At 38.7% G+C, this 19,709-nt stretch overlaps 2 protein-coding genes across 7 annotated transcripts in view; one reads left to right on the top strand and one right to left on the bottom strand.

The window, feature by feature from the left end:
- Positions 1–19,709, top strand: part of LOC137241140 (tropomyosin-1-like) — an 857,608-nt gene that overhangs the window by 98,631 nt on the left and 739,268 nt on the right. The gene's annotated exons all lie outside the window — the stretch shown is intronic.
- The window catches only part of LOC137241146 (uncharacterized), a 40,267-nt gene that overhangs the window by 5,697 nt on the left and 14,861 nt on the right, over positions 1–19,709 (bottom strand). For both annotated transcript variants that reach the window (XM_067768439.1, XM_067768440.1), the window contains exons 4-5: positions 2,798–2,877; positions 2,590–2,733 (exon numbers count right to left, since the gene is read on the bottom strand). In XM_067768439.1, the coding sequence (XP_067624540.1) occupies positions 2,590–2,733; positions 2,798–2,877 (224 nt within the window). The remainder of the gene's footprint in view (positions 1–2,589; positions 2,734–2,797; positions 2,878–19,709) is intronic.

The raw sequence follows: 19,709 nt of genomic DNA, 5'->3' as shown, positions 1-19,709 counted from the left end.
TCTGTAGTCACCCCTGGTCCACCTTTATGGCGATATCTCGAAAAGGCGTCCACCTATAGAACTAAGGCCCACTCCCTTTTAAAATACTCATTAACCCGTTTCGTTTCATACCCATATCGTACAAACAAATTCTAGGGTCACCCCTGGTCCACCTTTATGGCGATATCTCGAAACGGCGTCTACCTGTGGAACTAAGAATCACGCCCTTTTAAAATATTCATTAACACCTTTCATTTGATACCCATATCGTACAAACAACACATTCCAGGGTTACCCTAGGTTCATTTTCCTAAATGGTTATTTTCCCTTATGTTTTCACCATAGCTCTCAACTGAGTATGTAATGTTCGGTTACACCCGAATTTAACCTTCCTTACTTGTTATGTTTCGGGAGCCATAACTCGAAGAAAAATTAGTTCAGAATAGAACCATATGTAATATGCATACGCAGCCTTGTAACATTATTAAGAACACAAAACAAACAACAACAGCATTTCAAGTGTACAGATGGGTATGTAATGTTCGGTTTCACCCGAACTTAGACTTCCTTACTTGTTTAAAAGAGTGTTTGGTCTTATAAGATGAACAATGCAGAAAATCAAATTGGGAGCTAAATTTTTCTACACCTTTTGGAAATTTTTGTTCTGTTGCTTCCACGGTTGTATTGGCGCTACTGGAATTTTCTCTTCTCCGCTATGCTACCGAAGGCTTCCACAAAATAAATTTAATCTTTATTACCTATCAATTTGATCATTGATTGCAATGAGAAATAGTAAGTAGTTTGAAAAATTATTAAAAATGTATTTGATAAAAATAACTAGACATATTTGTTGAAAAAAAAATATTAAAAATATTAAAAAAAAATTGTTAAACAAACGAATTTAATTAAATTATTAAAAGAAATAGCAGAAAAACTTTTTTAAAAAATTAGTAAAAGGAACTGAATTATTAAAATAATACAAAAAAATTATTTATATCTAACTGGAAAATTTGTTAGAAAATTAGCAAACAAATTTTATTTTTTTTTTTAAGTTTTTAATGTAAAAAAGAATTTATGAGACGAATGGTAAAGAAATAAAAAAATTTAAGAACTTATAAAACTTGTTAATAAAAAGAAAAGTAGAAAAGATTTTGTTAAAAAATTGATTTAATTAAAACTAATACAGAAATTTGATAAAAAAGAAATCGAAAAACAACATTTTTATTTAGAACTAGTAAAATAAATGAACAAAGAGTTTTTTTGGAAATAATTGGTAAAAAAACTAAGTATTTTTTTGAAATGAGTATAAACAAGTGCCGAAGACTTCATACCTTTCATGAATGGGGCTGAACAATAATCTTATCCCATTGGTAATCTCCAAATAATCGGATGTATAAGATAAGAAATATATAGTGAACAGAAAAAATATAAAATAAAACAATAGGTAGGAACTTTGTGTGAGGATGCAAAGTTTCACGTTTTTTGTGGCCTACATGTAAAAACTGTGACTACGAATCACGTATTTCAACAATATATGACGTAAACGTAAGTATTTGATGAAATCTGATGAAATTTGAAGCTTCTAGCAGTAAAAAATGGACAAAAATGACAGATTATATGGGGTATATAATATATATACCACCGATCTGCTCGATTTTTTTAGACAACGATATATGCTAAATACTATAATACTAATATTTGACAAAAATCCTCTGTTTCTGAAAAATCGGTTATATAGAGGATATATATATGATATAGTGTTCCGATCCGGCCGGTTCCGACAAATGTCTAATCGGACACCGAAATACACCCGCTCAACAAATTTTATCAAGATATCTCAAAAATTGAGGGACTAGTTTGCATACAAACAGACAGACGGACAGACGGACATGGCTATATCAATTCAGCTCTTCATCCTGATTATTTCGGCATACTTAATGGTGGGCCTATCTATTTTCCGTTAATGATTTACAATTTTGTGATTCGGGACGAAGTTAATATACCATTTCATTTTCATGAAAGCTATAAAATTAAGTAATTAGTTACAAGAACAAAAAAAAAAATTATAAAATTTGTGAAAATGTAACGAAATAGAAAACTTCATTTCATTAAAATTAGTAAAGAATATTGGTAAAAAAAAAATTTATTTCAAAGAAATTATTTAAAAAAAAAACAAAAACTTATAATAATAAAAATAAGTAGTAAAAAACTATGGACTAAGTCATCCTATTTGACGTCCTCACGGATCGACCAGATCAACTATACATTGCGATACATTTTCAAATACATAACCTGTGCTTGCGAGACTCGTATTAGCGTGTGCTCCTATATCTTTTTTACTGCGTTTATGGCATAGAGAATGAGAATAAGTCGGCTGAATTACCTTTTAGTAAAATAAGACATTGTTCACACAACTTAAAATTCGAAAAGGTATTCACTGGTATTGATTTTCCACCAGTAAGAAAACCGCTTCTATTTATACTTATATCGCTCAAATGATCTTGCAGACCATTCGCTTTCCGTGACGAACATGCATAATAGGGACCTAGTCTGGCGGCGTTCGAACGCAGCCACAAATCGCAATACTTACTGAAAACAAAAATTACTTACTGGCGTGTTTATCATTTGGTAAATCCTGGCACGAATATATGATAAGTTTCTCACAATCAAGACTTATAATTTTGTGCGTAATCTTGTCCCAATCAATATCTAGACCTCCAGCGGAACTAGAGGAACTAGCGGAACTAACATAAACTGCAAAATATAAATAAAAGATCAAGTTTAAATTTCTTAGAAAGATATGATTATAGTAATATACCATGTTTATCATCAAAGCTTGTATAAAATTGTCCATCAGGCAGGAATATAAGTTTTTCATTTGTAACTTGTTTGGATTCGCTAATAAATGTGAAAAAATAATAATTTGTAAAACTGCTGTGTATATTTTCAAAGTAAACAACAAGAAGAGTATGTGAACGCTACTGAAAGCAGAAATAGGAAGCAAGGCGCCTTTGCAGGAGGAAAAAAGCATAGGCAGTAAGGCATGAGTGTGACGAGCGTCAGATGTTAGTAACCACGAATGACGCCTGCAAATTTTAGCAAAAAAATTCGACGACAGAAGAAAGGTTCTTAGTCGGGGGTAAAATACTGTCGGAATTAAAACGGTGACCTTTTATCCGATGTTCAGAGAGTACTTAGATTATGCAGGGAACACTTATCTGACCTACCAAATGGAGACAGCGATGTACCTATCGCCCAAGGATTTATGATGACTTTGAGCCCGCAATCGATGAATTTATGTTCGTCCACCTGACTATGACGAAATCAGAATATAAATAACCAGATTAAAAAAACAACAAGACCTCGGACGATCAGTGGCGTAGTGCGATTTTCTTGTGCCCGGGGAAAAATATTTGTTTGGTTTCCCCGCAAAACATATACGGCTGTGCAAAATGACGTTGAGCAACACTATCAGCTCAGTCAGAATTGGGAAAGACCTCCACGAGTCGTTCGAAACTAAACGAGGTGACCTCTTGTCGTGCGATTTCTTTAATTCGATGCTGGAGAAAATTATACTAGCTGCAGAACTTAACTGCTCTGGAACAATATTGTATAAAAGCGTGCAATTATTGGCATATGCTGATAACATTGATATCATTGGCCTAAACACATGCGCCGTTAGTTCTGCTTACTCCAAACTGGAAAAAGAAGTGGTAAAGATGAGTTTTATGGTGAATGAGGACAACACGAAGTACCTTCTGTCATCGAGCAAAGAGTCAACGCATATGCGCCTTGGCAACCACGCTACTGTTGGCAGCCATAATTTCGAAATGGTAAAAGACTTCGTTTATTTGGGAACCAGCATCAACATCAGCTCTGAAATCAGACGAAGAATCACTTTTGCCAATAAATGCTACCTTTGACTAGGTAGGCAATTGAAAAGTAAAGTCCTCTCTCGGCAAACGAAAATTAAACTCTACAAGTCACTTATCGTACCCGTCCTGTTGTATGGTGCAGAAGCATGGACCATGACTACATCAGATAAAGCGTCTCTGGGAGTGTTGGAGAGAAAAGTCCTTCGAAAGATTTATTGACCTCTACCCGCTGGCGATGGCGAGTACCGAAGAAGATTTAACGATGAGCTGTACGAGCTCTGCGCAGACATCAACATAGTCCAGTGAATTAAAACGCGCTGATTAGGTCATGTTATGCGAATGAAAGATAACGCTCCGGCTAAGAAAGTGTTTCTGTCGGAACCAGCCTATGGAAGTAGAGGTAGAGGGCGGTCCCCACTCCGCTGGAAGGGCCAGGTGGAAAACGATTTAAACTCCCTTGGTGTGATCAATTGGTGACGGTTGGCAGAGAGAAGAAGCGACTGGCGCACCTTGTTGGACGACCGTAACCGTTTAAACGGTTAAGCGTCAATTAAGTAAGTAAAGTAAGTGGTGTAAATCTTGTACATATTTCTTTTTGGAGACGATCGAGAACAATTTTCATAACGCGAGAAATTTCACATTCTGCGGCGTCTTCTTACACGTTTTATTATATCAATACCCCATTTTTCAAAAAGAGACTTCGATTTTTCTATTGATTCACAGAAAGTGTCTCGAATATCGGATATTTCAGGCGCTAATGATTTAAAATACGCTTTTCTAAAATTCATCCCCGAATCTTGTAATCTGAGCTGCATACGTTCAATCCTCCTTAAGATTTCCTGCCAGAAATAATGAAACTAAAATTAAGTATATTTTGGAAAGGATTGTAGCTTCGCTTCTGGTGTCACTTGAGGTGTGCTAATCTGCAAATTGTTCTATGTGTCTCTAGCCCATTGGCTATAAAGCTAACCGCGCTGCATCGTGTTTCAGATTCACGTTTGGCAATTTTTGTTAGATCATTTTTTAATAATTCCCATCGTAACGTTGAACGTTAGAAAAATACATATGTATATATGCTTTCAATTATTCCACAACCTGTCGCAATTGTTCCGGATATATGCATGCCTTCTTAGTATAGAAAATTTTTTCCAGAAATCAGTTATAATAAAAATGCTTTGCGAACTATTTGGCGCCCCTGTGAGTAGCGCCCGGTGCAAATACACCCTTTCCCCCTCTCACTCCGCCACTGCGGGCGCTGATGGTTCTACTGCGGAGCTATTCAAATACGGCGACGAGGAGTTGATAAAAGGCGCCTGTATAAGCCTTTGTGCGAAATTCCACCGGATATGTGAAACATGATCGGACGGGTGCATGTCTCACGTTTGGAATCCAATTGGTCTTTGCCCAGTCTACACAAAGTGGGATACTGCAAATTGATGCTTCAAACCTGGTAAATCCGCAATCGACCAGATTTTGACTATACGCCAAATCTTGGAAAAATGTCGCGAAAAAGAATTGACGCATTACCTCTTCGTCAATTTTAAAGCCGCGTTCGACAGCTTGAAAACGAGCAGCCCATATACGGCATGTCTGCATTTGGTTTCCCCGCAAAATTTATACGGCTATGCAAAACGATGTTGACGAACACCTTTAGCTTAGCTAGAATCGGGAAGAACAGCGGCGCAAAACTAAACGAAATTTCAGAGATATCGGCCCTCTCCACTGGAAGGACCAGATGTAAAACGATTTAAATTCCTTTGGTGTCAATTTTGGCACCCGTCAGTCAAATGAAGAATCGGATGGAGTAAATTTTTGGACGGCCCTAACGGCTTCGGCCGAGCACGAATTAAGTAAGTAAAACCTCGTGTTAGTGAATTCCACTTGTAGAAATCATTCGTAGCGACGATGTGTTTTCAAATACCAAATCAGACTATGGATACATCTATCGGAGATCTGACTAAACTGAGAACAAAATACTATAACCTAGCGGCGAAAAAAGTTCTGAACTCTTAAGGAATGTATCGACAACATGATTTAATTACATCGTCCTCAATCTAGCTTCAACACGAAGAAGTTTTGAGTATTCGTCAGATCCCTAATGAATATTATAGGAACCCTAATCACCAGAGCTGCATGAGCCTTGTTGAGATCAATCATTTGCGCAGACCAGCTCTCCAGTCCAATGTTTGCTTGGCTGATTTGTGGCTTAATTTTAATTTTACAAGAAATTTACCCCTAATCAGCATGTCTAGGTCATCCATGCAGGCAAACACTTAGCAGCAATTTTTTTTTAAGATCCCAGTGTAGAGCATACTGGACCCTGCTCTCACCCCTCTCCGCAGCGCATTGAAAATTATTGGTTCGAATTCGGGCCATATCTATATCATAATCACAATATTGTGGCGAATGTTGACATCACTAGGCTATTAGTAAATAATCACGCAACAACAAAAACGTGAAGCAGCCACTCTTATGTACATGAACACATCAATCATCATTTATACACATATATAGAAGGCGACGAAGAGATAACTCACTCACACACATGTAGTCTTCAGCCAAAGTTGTTACTCATGCATACACACGCATATAAGTAGCTAAATTACCAAGAAGGAGATACAACAGTTCTAGAAGGTGAAAAGTCTTGATCTTAGTAGGAATATGCAGACGAGGCAACAGAGAGTATAAAAGTAGTGCAAGCTGAGGAATGATTAATCAGTTTTGATTTAAGCACGCTATTGGTTGAGAAGTTTAATTGTGAAGTACTACTCCCAAAGTAATCTAAATGAAGTCCAGTTTGCAAACCTAATTGGAGTGATTTATTCAACAGTTTAGCTATTCGACGCTAGCAAAGGGTTTCAAATAAGCGGAATTTCCCAAAATTCGTTACAATTGGTGTCAGAAGGGACAACAAGGATATGGCCAAGTAAAGTGATTTGAAGATCCAACAGCTCAAAAAGGAGTTGGAGAACCGTGGGTTGAACACAAACGGCAATAATTCCGAACTACAAAGACGACACGAGAAAAATGAAACACATCAGACAATGGCGAACACAGACTTCAACATGATGTTGGCTGCAATATCGGTCATCACAAATATCCACCAATATGTCATCGCAACTGAAACAAGGAGACAAGTATAACATCCAAGGTGGAATCACAGGAGACACGTATAATATACAAGATGGAAACACAGCTAGAATCCCAGGAGACTCGTATAACAACCAAGATGGAAGCATAATTGAAAGAACAAGAGACACGCATAACAGTACAACTCGAAGCACAAGAGGCGGGTAAAAATTCAGTCCGAGGTGGATGCTTTGAGAGGACTTATCCAGGAGTTGCAACTTAATCGCCCGGCTGCTCCAACGAGTAATAAGAAGGTAAAAACTACATCTTTTGACGGTTCTGGTGCTTTCCAGGCCTTTAAGCTTCAAGTTGACAAAAAGTCAGCAGTGAACAACTGGAATGCTGAAGATAAAGTTGCTGCACTCTCCGTGGCATTGAAAGGGCCTGCAGCTGAAATCTTTCAGACTATTCCAGAGTACGAACGGAACAGTTATGAATAATTGATAGCCGCTGTCGAGAGACGTTATGGAAGCGAGCATGGAAAACACATACACGAAATTGAGTTGCGAAACCGACTTTGCAGGAGTTTGCTTCGGATGTTGAAAGGTTGCCTCATTTGGCAAATGCGGACGCACCCGTGGAATACACTGATAGGGTAAAGATTCAGAGTTTTATAAATGGCTTACGGGACGTCGAAAGGAAGCGAGCAACATACGCAAACCCAAAGCCAAAATTCGCTGAAACGGTATCCCATGCACTGACACAGGAAACTGCTTCACTTTTGAGTAAACCGGCATACAAACCACGCCGTGTGGAAGTAGAAAGGCCAGACTGGGTGTACACAATATTGGAGGCGCTGAAAGGATCGCAAAAGCGGAGTGACAGAGTAATCAAATGTTTCAAATGCGGGAAGTCAGGTCACATTGCACATCACTGCGATGTTGATTCTGGTGGTTCCAACAGCATGTGTGGTCTTAAGTACAAAGCTGGAGAAGATGAGCAAGAGCGAGACAGATGTGAAGATCGAGAACTTGCTCCAGCTATTGAATGTCCTGTGATATCTGTATCATAAATTGGAAGAAAATCGAGCAGTCTTTCCGTCAGAGGAAATGTGGATGGCAAGGAACGTGTACTGACTGTAGATATGGGCGCATCTCATTCCATAATCTGGTCTAATTTGGTCAAGAGGACAGTAAAGCCTTTACATGGAGCAAGACTGCGTAATGTCACTGGCGAGTTTAACCAAGTCCAGGGAGAAGTGGTATGTGAAGTCTTAATTGGGAAGGTCATGGTTCTACACAAATTCGTTGCGGCAGAGATCATTGATTAAGTCATATTAGGAGTGGACTTCGTAGTTGACCATGGCATCAAGATCGAAATGCAAAGGAGGATTATGCAAACACTTACACACGCATATGGCCAGTATACAAACATTAACTACAAATATGCATGTATATAGCTGGTAACCAAGCAGGAGATCCAACAGTTCTAGAAGCCGAAACGTCTAGACCTTCGGAGAAATATGCGGACGAGACAACATAGAGTACGAAAGCAGCGCAAGCTGAGGAATTAGTAATCAGTTTGATTTAAACACGCTTTTGTTAAGTAAGTGATATTGTACTACACCCAAAGTAATCTAAATAAAGACCAGTTTGCAATGTTGAAAATTGGAGTGAACTATTCAACAGTTTAGCCATTCGAACGTTAGAAGAAGGTTTGAAATATGAGGAATATCGCCGAAGTTCTTTACAATTGGTGCCAGAGGAGGAATTGTTGAACAAATTCCTAAGATTTCGAATACAATTTGGACATGGTAAAGTTACGTGACTTAAAGAGCCAGGAACTGAAAAGGAGTTGGAGAACCGTGGATTGAGTATAACCGGCGACAAGATCGAACTTCAAGAGAAAAACGAAACATCACAGAGAGTTACGAGCACAGACTTGAACATGCTATTGGCTGCAATATCTGCACAAACGTGGACAATGGCATTTCAACTGGAATCGCAGGGGACACGCATAACATCGATTGAAGCACAATTGGAAGAACAGAAGACATATACGGCATCTCAACTGGAACTGCAAGAGGCACGCATATCTGAAATGTCGGCACAAATTTAGGAGCAGGTATCATCGCAGCTCTTTGCGAAGTTGGAAGAGCAGGATGTGCAAATTTTATAAGGATAAAATTGATGCCGAGATAGAATCGTTAAAAGGTCGTCTGGAGGAGTTACAACTAAATCGCCCAGCTGTTCCAGAGAGAAATCCAAAGGTAAAAATTCCATCTTTTGACGGCTCGGTTCCTTTCTAGGTATTCAAACTTCAATTTGAGAGGACGTCAACACTGAGCAGCTGGAATGCTGAAGATAAAATTGCTGCACTGTTCGTGGAATTGAAAGGGACTGGAGCTGGTATCTTAAAGACAATTCCAGAGTACGAACGGAACAGTCATTAAGCATTAGTGGTCACTGTCGAGAGACGTTGCGGAAGCGAGCATAGGAAACAGATGTACTAAATTGAGTTGCAAAACTGCTACCAAAAAGCGAATGAGACTTTGCAGGAGTTGCGTCGGATGTCGAAAGGCTGACCTATTTAGCATATGCTGGCGCACTCGTGGAATACACCGAGAGGGTAAAAATCCAGAGCTTTATAAATGGCATACGGGACGTGGAAGCGAAGCCAGCTACATACGCATACCCCAGGGCATTTTTTAAGTAATACGAACGTGGCCAAATGGCCACGTAGTAGTCCGCCGTGGCCACGTAGTAATCATAATCTGGCCACAACTAAATTTCGAAAATGCGTGAACAACACCTAACTGAAATAATGTCAGAAATTTTCTGAACATACATGATTTCCCCAAAATGTCAAAAAATATATAACTTGCTAATTCTAATGAAGTTTTTGGTACTAATCGAAGAAATTTATCAACGAATGAATGATAGTTAGAGATGGGAAAGGGGTAAATACCCAAATGATAAATACACGGTAAATTGGTTATACATGGTAAAAATGGGTAAAGTCCCAAATATTTACCCAAAATAAATACCCACGACGGCCACCGTGGTGTGATGGTAGCGTGCTCCGCCTACCACACCGGATGCCCTGGGTTCAAACCCCGGGCAAAGCAACATCAAACATTTTAGAAATAAGGTTTTTCAATTAGAAGAAATTTTCTCTAAGCGGGGTCGCCCCTCGGCAGTGTTTGGCAAGCGCTCCGGGTGTATTTCTGCCATGAAAAGCTCTCAGTGAAAACTCATCTGCCTTGCAGATGCCGTTCGGAGTCGGCATAAAATCATGTAGGTCCCGTCCGGCCAATTTGTAGGGAAAATCAAGAGGAGCACGACGCAAATTGGAAGAGAAGCTCGGCCTTAGATCTCTTCGGAGGTTATCGCGCCTTACATTTATTTATTTATTTTTAAGGGTAAAAATAATCTTTTGGAAAATATGGGAAACCAACACACAAATTCATTCTAAAATGTATCCAATTTGTCCTATATTGGTGGGTAGTTATCCATTATGCTATCGGTTGAATTAGTTTTAATCTGTAATCCAGCGTTTTTCAAAAATATTTAGCCAATAATGCATGCCGTTGCAAATATTTAAGTTTACCCAGTAAACATTTTGAGTCGAAAAAGAGTCGGAAAAATATCTAAATTGGAGCCTTTACAGCCGGTATGTGCTCATTTGGGAGGCCGAAACCAATGTATTTCCTTCTTGCAATGGTCGTCCTATATGAGCCTATTAACGTAAATCATTTGAGCCTAAAAAAGATGCTTATACAATAGGGAGGGTCGATTTAAAAATCGCTCATTGCTCTGTGAAAATCGTATTCTAGGGATCAAAATAAGGAACCTTGACGAAGGAACCATACCTCTAAAACGAATTCTGATGTCCCCCCTTTGGGTCGAACTTTTGGGTAGGGGCAATTTTAATTCTACCTGCTGTGTCTTGTGGTGGCTTAAAAACAACAACACAAGTAATTTTACGATCTGCAATTGTGTCACAGTGATACCTTCATTTTTTAAAACGGTTGAATAAAAAACCCACACAACTATGTTTACGACATGCAAATGCATCACAGTGGTGCCTTGCTTTTAAAAGGGGGTTGTAAAAACGCTAATTTCTAATAATTTTTTAATTTCTTTTCTATTACTAAGTGAAATTCATTTTTTCGTTTACATATGTTCTGACTAAATAAATTTCTAAAGAGAAAAATAAACTCCAAAAAGAAAAAAAAACATAGGCATTTCAAAGTGGGATTTTTCAAAATTTGCAAGTTCGACCCAAAGGGGGGGCATCAGAATTCGTTTTAGAGGTATGGTTCCTTCGGCAAAGTTTCTTATTTTGATCCCTAGAATATGATTTTCACAGATCAATGGGCGATTTTTTTGCCTCCCCATAAATCGACCCGGCCTATTATACAATAAAAGAATAGGAAGGGTAAAAATAATGTACAAATGTAATTCATTTTGTATTAAAATGAACAGTGATCGTAACAAAGTTTCAAAATTTGTTCCAAACTCGCTGTGACGAACATAAATAGTTGATAAATGATAATTTTTGCATGCAAGGTTAGGAGCTTTTAGGCCGTTAAATAAAAGGCAAAAATTAAATATTCTTTTACCCTCCTACGCGTTTCGACGCTTTTCTGATTCCTATATTGCCCACTTATTTTGGATTCGTTTCGGATTCTTAAATTATGAGCGCCGTGAGCCTGTTTGTTTGGGTAAATATGTGTCCCTTATAAATATTCTCTTACAGTTCTGGAGTTTAATATGGTTCAAAAGCTTCAAAAATGCTATCACCTTAGAGTCTTTTATGACTCCGATTTGATGAAATTATAAACAAACGAAAAATATTAGAATTAGTAAACTAGGCAGCTCCGGAAAAAAACTCTGAAATTTGTCTGCGACAATTTATTCTAAATAAATAATTAACTCAACTAATACTTATTTCATTTCTATCTTATCCTCGTGTGAGTTTTATCACATTCTCCCCTATGTTTTCCGCTTCGGATATATGTCAAAAATTCTTCCTAAAAGCCCTGAAGTAGTGTCATTAAAAGGCTCAAAATTAGCAGTATATGACGCCAATAAGGCTCATATATGATATCGGAAGAAGGTCTGTATAAGACTTATGTTAGAGGCAAAATATAAGCATATAGCATTCGCTTCAGGTTCCTAAATGAGTTCATAACGAGTGCAAACGATCCAAAGTTTGGACTCCTTTCAGACTAATTGTTGACTCCGAGTGTTTGCTGGGTTGTTTGTTTAAAATAAAAACGAAATTTTTTTAATATAAATTTAATTGCTGAATTGTAATTCCAAGCAGCCTCGATTCAAACGATTTTTAAATACGCAAAAAAAGATACAAAAAAGGAATATTCCGGGTATTTTCCCGGTATTTACCCATAAAAATGGTAAATACCCGGTAGAATCCCAACTCTAATGATAGTTCATCAAATATACTATCAATGAGGATTTATATGGAAAAGAACATAGGTACTCACGACTTCCGTGACATATATAAATTCTACAAATTCTGCACGTGCTCGAGGGTTTTTTGTCAGCATATAATAAAAAAATTTTGGCCAAGTATGTAATAAGTTGGATATGAAAAATAACTATTCCTGGGATTACTTGTTTTATTGCAAATGTTTTGGTATGAGTGAGTCACAACCACGGTTGCCACAGCATGTTTTTTTTTTTACCAAAAATGGCAATATTCAAAAGCTGACCGGTATGGTCAGTCATGTCGAGGAGATATTTTTCTTTTGGCCACCTAGTGAAAAATCCTTAAAAAATGCCCTGGCATACCCAAAGCCACCATTTGCTGAAACGGTATCCCATGCACTGACTCAGGAAGCAGCGTCACTTTTGAGTAAGCCCGCATACAAAGCTCATCGCGTGGAAGTAAAAAGGCCAGATTGGGTGGACATAATTTGGAAGCACTGAAGGGATCACAACAAAAAAGATCCACATCACATTGTACGTCATCGCACCACTGGTCGTAATTGTTCCAACAATATGGGTGGCCGTAAACGTAGAGCTGAAGGAAATGAGCAAATCTCCAAGTTCACTCAATCGTTAAACTAAAGCGAGTCAGCCGCAAAGAACGACAGCTAGCTCTTTCTTGAATGCACAATTTTGTAGTGGCAGAGATTGTTGATGAAATCATAATTGAAGTGAACTTCTTAATCAACCAATGCATCAAGATCGACATGCAAAGCAAGACGATGCGATATAAGAACATGGATGTGCCACTTAATTTCGGCTACAAAAAAGGCTACCGCAGTGAACAAGTGCTGGTGGAGGAGAATTAGCAAATACCACCAAAATCGGAGGCGGTCATCGGGGCAAAGATTGATGTAGATTATGGGACAAACATATTTTGGGTTGTCGAGGCAGCAAACAAATCAACAACGAAAATACTTGTAAGAAAAACCTAAACAAGATGGACATATTACGGTAAGAGTATTCAATGAGTTCAAGTCATCATTCAAACTGGCCCAAGGAGCTTTATTGGGAAGATGCCAAGAGGCTGAAGTAATTATTAACTGTGAATAGCTCCAGAACGTTTTAACAATTAAGATTGATCTTTCAAATGACATCACGGCATGGACGGAGGGGCTAGAGGAAAACTGTCAGAATAAGGCAAAACAACTGCTCCTAAAGTGCGCAAACATATTTGACCAGGATGGCTCCATTCCAGGCCGCATCAACGTTGTGAAACATCAATTTGACACTGGAGATGCGAGGCTGATCCGTAAAGCTCCTCGTAGTATTTCGATGGCAAAGCCGGAAGTTGTGAGTCAAATCATACAAGAAACATGTAAGGAAGGCTAAGTTCGGGTGAAACCGAACATTACATACTCAGTTGAGAGCTGTGGAGACAAAGTAAGGGAAAACCACCATGTTGTAAAAAGAACCTAGGGTAACCCTGGAATGTGTTTGTATGACATGTGTATCAAATGGAAGGTATTAAAGAGTATTTTAAGAGGAAGTGGGCCTCAGTTCTATAGATAGACGCCATTTAGGGATATCGCCATAAAGGTGGACCACGACTGACTCTAGAATTTGTTTGTACGATATGGGTATCAAATGAAATGTGTTAATGATAATTTTAAAAGGACTGGGCCTAAGTTCTATAGGTGGACGCCTTTTCGAGATAGCGCCATAAAGGTGGACCAGGTGTGACTCTAGAATTTATTTTGTAAGATATGGGTATCAAATGAAAGGTATTAATGAGTATTTTAAAAGGGCGTGGGCCTAAGTTCTATAGATGGACGCCTTTTCGAGATATCGCCATAAAGATGGACCAGGGTTGACTCTAGAATTTGTTTGTACTACATGGGTATCAAATGAAAGGTGTTAATGAGTATTTTAAAAGGGAGTGGGCCTTAGTTCTATAGGTGGACGCCTTTTCGGAATATCGTTATAAAAGTGGACCAGGGTTGACTCTAGAATGCGTTTGTACAATATGGGTATCAAACGAAAGGTGTTAATAAGTGTTTTAAAAGGGAGTGGGCTTTAGTTGTATGGGTGGGCGCCTTTTCGGGATATCGCCATAAACGTGGACCAGGGGTGACTCTAGAATGCATTTGTACAATATGGGTATCGAATGAAAGATTTTAATAAGTATTTTAAAAGGGCGTGGGCCTTAGTTCTATAGGTGGACGCCTTTTCGAGATATCGAAAGAAAGGTGGACCAGGGGTGACTCTAGAATTTGTTTGTACGATATGGATATCAAATGAAAGGTTTTAATGAGTATTTTAAAAGGGCGTGGACCTTAGTTCTATAGGTGCACGCCTTTTCGAGATATCGCCATAAAGGTGGACCAGGGTTGACTCTAGAATTTTTTTTTACCATATGGGTATCAAATGAAAGGTGTTAATGATTATTTTAAAAGGGAGTGGGCCATAGTTCTATAGGTGGATGCCTTTTCGAGATATCGCCATAAAGGTGGACCAGGGGTGACCCTAGAATTTTTTTGTACCATATGGGTATCAAATGAAAGGTGTTAATGATTATTATAAAAGGGAGTGGGCCATAGTTCTATAGGTGGATGCCTTTACGAGATATCGCCATAAAGGTGGGCCAGGGGTGACTCTAGAATTTTTTTGTACCATATGGGTATCAAATGAAAGGTGTTAATGATTATTTTAAAAGGGAGAGGGCCATAGTTCTATAGGTGGATGCCTTTTCGAGATACCGCCATAAAGGTGGGCCAGGGGTGACTCTAGAATTTTTTTGTACCATATTGGTATCAAATGAAAGGTGTTAATGATTATTATAAAAGGGTGTGGGCCATAGTTCTATAGGTGGATGCCTTTTCGAGATATCGTCATAAAGGTGGGCCAGGGGTGACTCTAGAGTTTTTATGTACTATATGGGTGTCAAATGAAAGGAGTTAATGAGTATTTTAAAAAGGAGTGGGCCTTAGATCTATATGTGGACGCCTTTTCGAGATATCACCATAAACGTGGACCAGGGGTGACTCTAGGGTGTATTTGTACGATATGGGTATCAAATTAAAGGTATTAATGAGTATTTTAAAAGGGCGTGGGCCTAAGTTCTATAGATGGACGCCTTTTCGAGATATTGCCATAAAGATGGACCAGGGGTGACTCTAGAATTTTTTTGTACCATATGGGTATCAAATGAAAGGTGTTAATGATTATTATAAAAGGGAGTGGGCCATAGTTCTATAGGTGGATGCCTTTTCGAGATATCGCCATAAAGGTGGGCCAGGGTTGACTCTAGAGTTTTTATGTACTATATGGGTATCAAATGAATGCAGTTAATGAGTATTTTAAAAAGGAGTGGGCCTTAGATCTATATGTGGACGCCTTTTCGAGATATCACCATAAACGTGGACCAGGGGTGACTCTAGGGTGTATTTGTACGATATGGGTATCAAATTAAAGGTATTAATGAGTATTTTAAAAGGGCGTGGGCCTAAGTTCTATAGATGGACGCCTTTTCGAGATATTGCCATAAAGATGGACCAGGGGTGACTCTAGAATTTTTTTGTACCATATTGGTATCAAATGAAAGGTGCTAATGGTTATTATAAAAGGGTGTGGGCCATAGTTCTATAGGTGGATGCCTTTTCGAGATATCGCCATATAGGTGGGCCAGGGGTGACTCTAGAATTTTTATGTACTATATGGGTATCAAATAAGATTTTTCAATTAGAAGAAAATTTTTCTAAGCGGGGTCGCCCCTCGGCAGTGTATGGCAAGCGCTCCGATTGTATTTCTGCCATGAAAAGCTCTCAGTGAAAACTCATCTGCCTTGCAGATGCCGTTCGGAGTCGGCATAAAACATGTAGGTCCCGTCCGGCCAATTTGTAGGGAAAAATCAAGAGGAGCACGACGCAAATTGGAAGAGAAGCTCGGCCTTAGATCTCTTCGGAGGTTATCGCGTCTTACATTTATTTTATTTTTTTATATGGGTATCAAATGAAAGCAGTTAATGAGTATTTTAAAAAGGAGTGGGCCTTAGATCTATATGTGGACGCCTTTTCGAGATATCACCATAAACGTGGACCAGGGGTGACTCTAGGGTGTATTTGTACGATATGGGTATCAAATTAAAGGTATTAATGAGTATTTTAAAAGGGCGTCGGCCTAAGTTCTATAGATGGACGCCTTTTCGAGATAACGCCATAAAGGTAGACCAGGGGTGACTCTAGAATTTGTTTGTACTATATGGGTATCAAATGAAAGCAGTTAATGAGTATTTTAAAAGGGCGTCGGCCTAAGTTCTATAGATGGACGCCTTTTCGAGATAACGCCATAAAGGTAGACCAGGGGTGACTCTAGAATTTGTTTGTACTATATGGGTATCAAATGAAAGCAGTTAATGAGTATTTTAAAAGGGAGTGGGCCTTAGTTCTATATGTGGTCGCCTTTTCGGAATATCGTTATAAAAGTGAACCAGAGTTGACTCTAGAATGCGTTTGTACAATATGGGTATCAAACGAAAGGTGTTAATAAGTGTTTTAAAAGGGAGTGGGCTTTAGTTGTATGGGTGGACGCCTTTTCGGGATATCGCCATAAACGTGGACCAGGGGTGACTCTCGAATTTGTTTGTACGATATGGGTATCAAATGAAAGGTGTTAATGATTATTTTAAAAGGGAGTGGGCCATAGTTCTATAGGTGGATGCCTTTTCGAGATATCGCCATAAAGGTGGGCCAGGGGTGACTCTAGAATTTTTTTGTACGATATGGGTATCAAATGAAAGGTGTTAAAGAGTATTTTAAAAAGGAGTGGGCCTTAGTTCTATATGTGGACGCCTTTTCGAGATATCGCCATAAACGTGGACCAGGGGTGACTCTAGAATGTGTTTGTACGATATGGGTATCAAATTAAAGGTATTAATGAGGGTTTTAAAAGGGAGTGGCCCTTAGTTGTATATGTGAAGGCGTTTTCGAGATATCGACCAAAATGTGGACCAGGGTGATCCAGAACATCATCTATCGGGTACCGCTAATTTATTTATATATGTAATACCACGAACAGTATGTCTTCCAAGATTCCAAGGGCTTTTGATTTCGCCCTGCAAAACTTTTTCATTTTCTTCTACTTGAATGGTAGGTGTCACACCCATTTTACCAAGTTTTTTTCTAAAGTTATATTTTGCGTCAATAGACCAATACAATTACCATGTTTCATCCCTTTTTTCGTATTTGGTATATAATTATGGCTTTTTTTTCCTTTTTCGTAATTTTCGATATCGAAAAAGTGGGCGTGGTCATAGTCGGATTTCGGCCATTTTTTACACCAATATAAAGTGAGTTCAGATAAGTACGTGAACTGAGTTTAGTAAAGATATATCGATTTTTGCTCAAGTTATCGTGTTAACGGCCGAGTGGAAGGACAGACGGTCGACTGTGTATAAAAACTGGGCGTGGATTCAACCGATTTCGCCCTTTTTCGCAGAAAACAGTTATCGTCCCAGAATCTAAGCCTCTACCAAATTTCACAAGGATTGGTAAATTTTTGTTCGACTTATGGCATTAAAAGTATCCTAGACAAATTAAATGAAAAAGGGCGGAACCACACCCATTTTGAAATTTTCTTCTATTTTTGTATTTTGTTGCAACATATCATTACTGGAGTTGAATGTTAACATAATTTACTTATATACTGTAAAGATATTAACTTTTAATTTAAAAAAAATAATTTTTTAAAAGTGGGCGTGGTCGTTCTCTGATTTTGCTAGTTTTTTTAAGCAGACATATAGTAATAAGAGTAACGTTCCTGCCAAATTTCATCATGATATCTTCAACGACTGCCAAATTACAGCTTGCAAAACTTCTAAATTACCTTCTTTTAAAAGTGGGCGGTGCCACGCCGATTGTCCAAAATTTTACCGGTTTTCTATTCTGCGTCATAAGTTCAACTCACCTACCAAGTTTCATCGCTTAATCCGTATTTGGTAATGAATTATCGCACTTTTCGATTTTTCGAAATTTTCGATATCGAAAAAGTGGGCGTTGTTATTGTCCGATATCGTTCATTTTAAATAGCGATCTGAGATGAGTGCCCAGGAGCCTACATTCCAAATTTCATCAAGATACCTCAAAATTTACTCAAGTTATCGTGTTAACGGACAGACGGACGGACGGACGGACGGACGGACGGACATGGCTCAATCGAATTTTTTTTCGATACTGATGATTTTGATATATGGAAGTCTATATCTATCTCGATTCCTTTATACCTGTACAACCAACCGTTATCCAATCAAAGTTAATATACTCTGTGAGCTCTGCTCAACTGAGTATAAAAAAGCGACAGCGGCGTAATCGAACCATTAGCTATTCTATGGAGCTGGTGGTACTTGTGAAGAAGAAGGATGGAAAAATCAGGTATTGCGTGGACTACCGCAAGTTGAACGACGTCGCGAAAAACGATAGCTACCCATTGCCATGAATTGACGACAATTTGGACTCGCTATCTGGTACGAAATGGTCGATGGACAGGAGAAGGTAGGTATTGCGTTACACGGAGAGAGTTGTTGGCATTAAACATTTTCATAATTACCTCTACGGGCAGCGATTTGCGTCAGGACAGATCACGCAGCGTTGAGATGGAAATGGAATGAAAGGCCAAATAGAGAGGAGATTTCAGCGGAGAACCCTATTGTGGAGTCAAATTGGGCACAGTGTAACAGTTTAGAATTGATATCCGGCTGCTTGCATCGAGTATGGGAGAGTGAGGATTGTCAATGTAAGAGGAAACTGGTAGTTGTTCCCAGGAAAAGGATTCCTGACGTTCTCAACGAGCTACATAATGGCCCAAGTGGAGGTCATCTGGGGATCACGAAGACGCTCTTAAAAATTATGCAGATATTCTTTTGGTTTGGTTGCCGTCAGTTGGTCACGGAGTGGATTGCCAACTGCGAGGTTTGCAGTAGAGCGAAGGAGCCCAAAACCCTAAGTCATGGCCAGATGAAGCAATATAACTCAGGTGCACCATTGGAAAGGATCGCTATGGATGTCGCAGGTTCGTTTCCTACTAAAAACCGCGGAAACAAATATCTACTGGTGGTTATGGATTATTTCAGCAAATGGCCAGAGGCATAGCAAATTCCAAATCAAGAAGAGGAAACAGTAGCAGAAGTGTTTATAAAAAATTGGGTTGGTAGGTTTGGTGTACCAATGGAGTTACATTGTGACCAAGGTAGGAGTTTTGAAGCAACTGTATTCCAAGAAATGTGTGAGACATTAGGCATTCGAAAACACGGACAACTGCATTACATCCTCAGTCCGAT

The sequence above is a fragment of the Eurosta solidaginis genome, chromosome 2 (genome assembly GCF_040869045.1).
Source record: "Eurosta solidaginis isolate ZX-2024a chromosome 2, ASM4086904v1, whole genome shotgun sequence".
Classification (NCBI taxonomy): Eukaryota; Metazoa; Arthropoda; class Insecta; order Diptera; family Tephritidae; genus Eurosta; species Eurosta solidaginis.
This window is presented reverse-complemented; position numbering and strand designations above follow the sequence as displayed.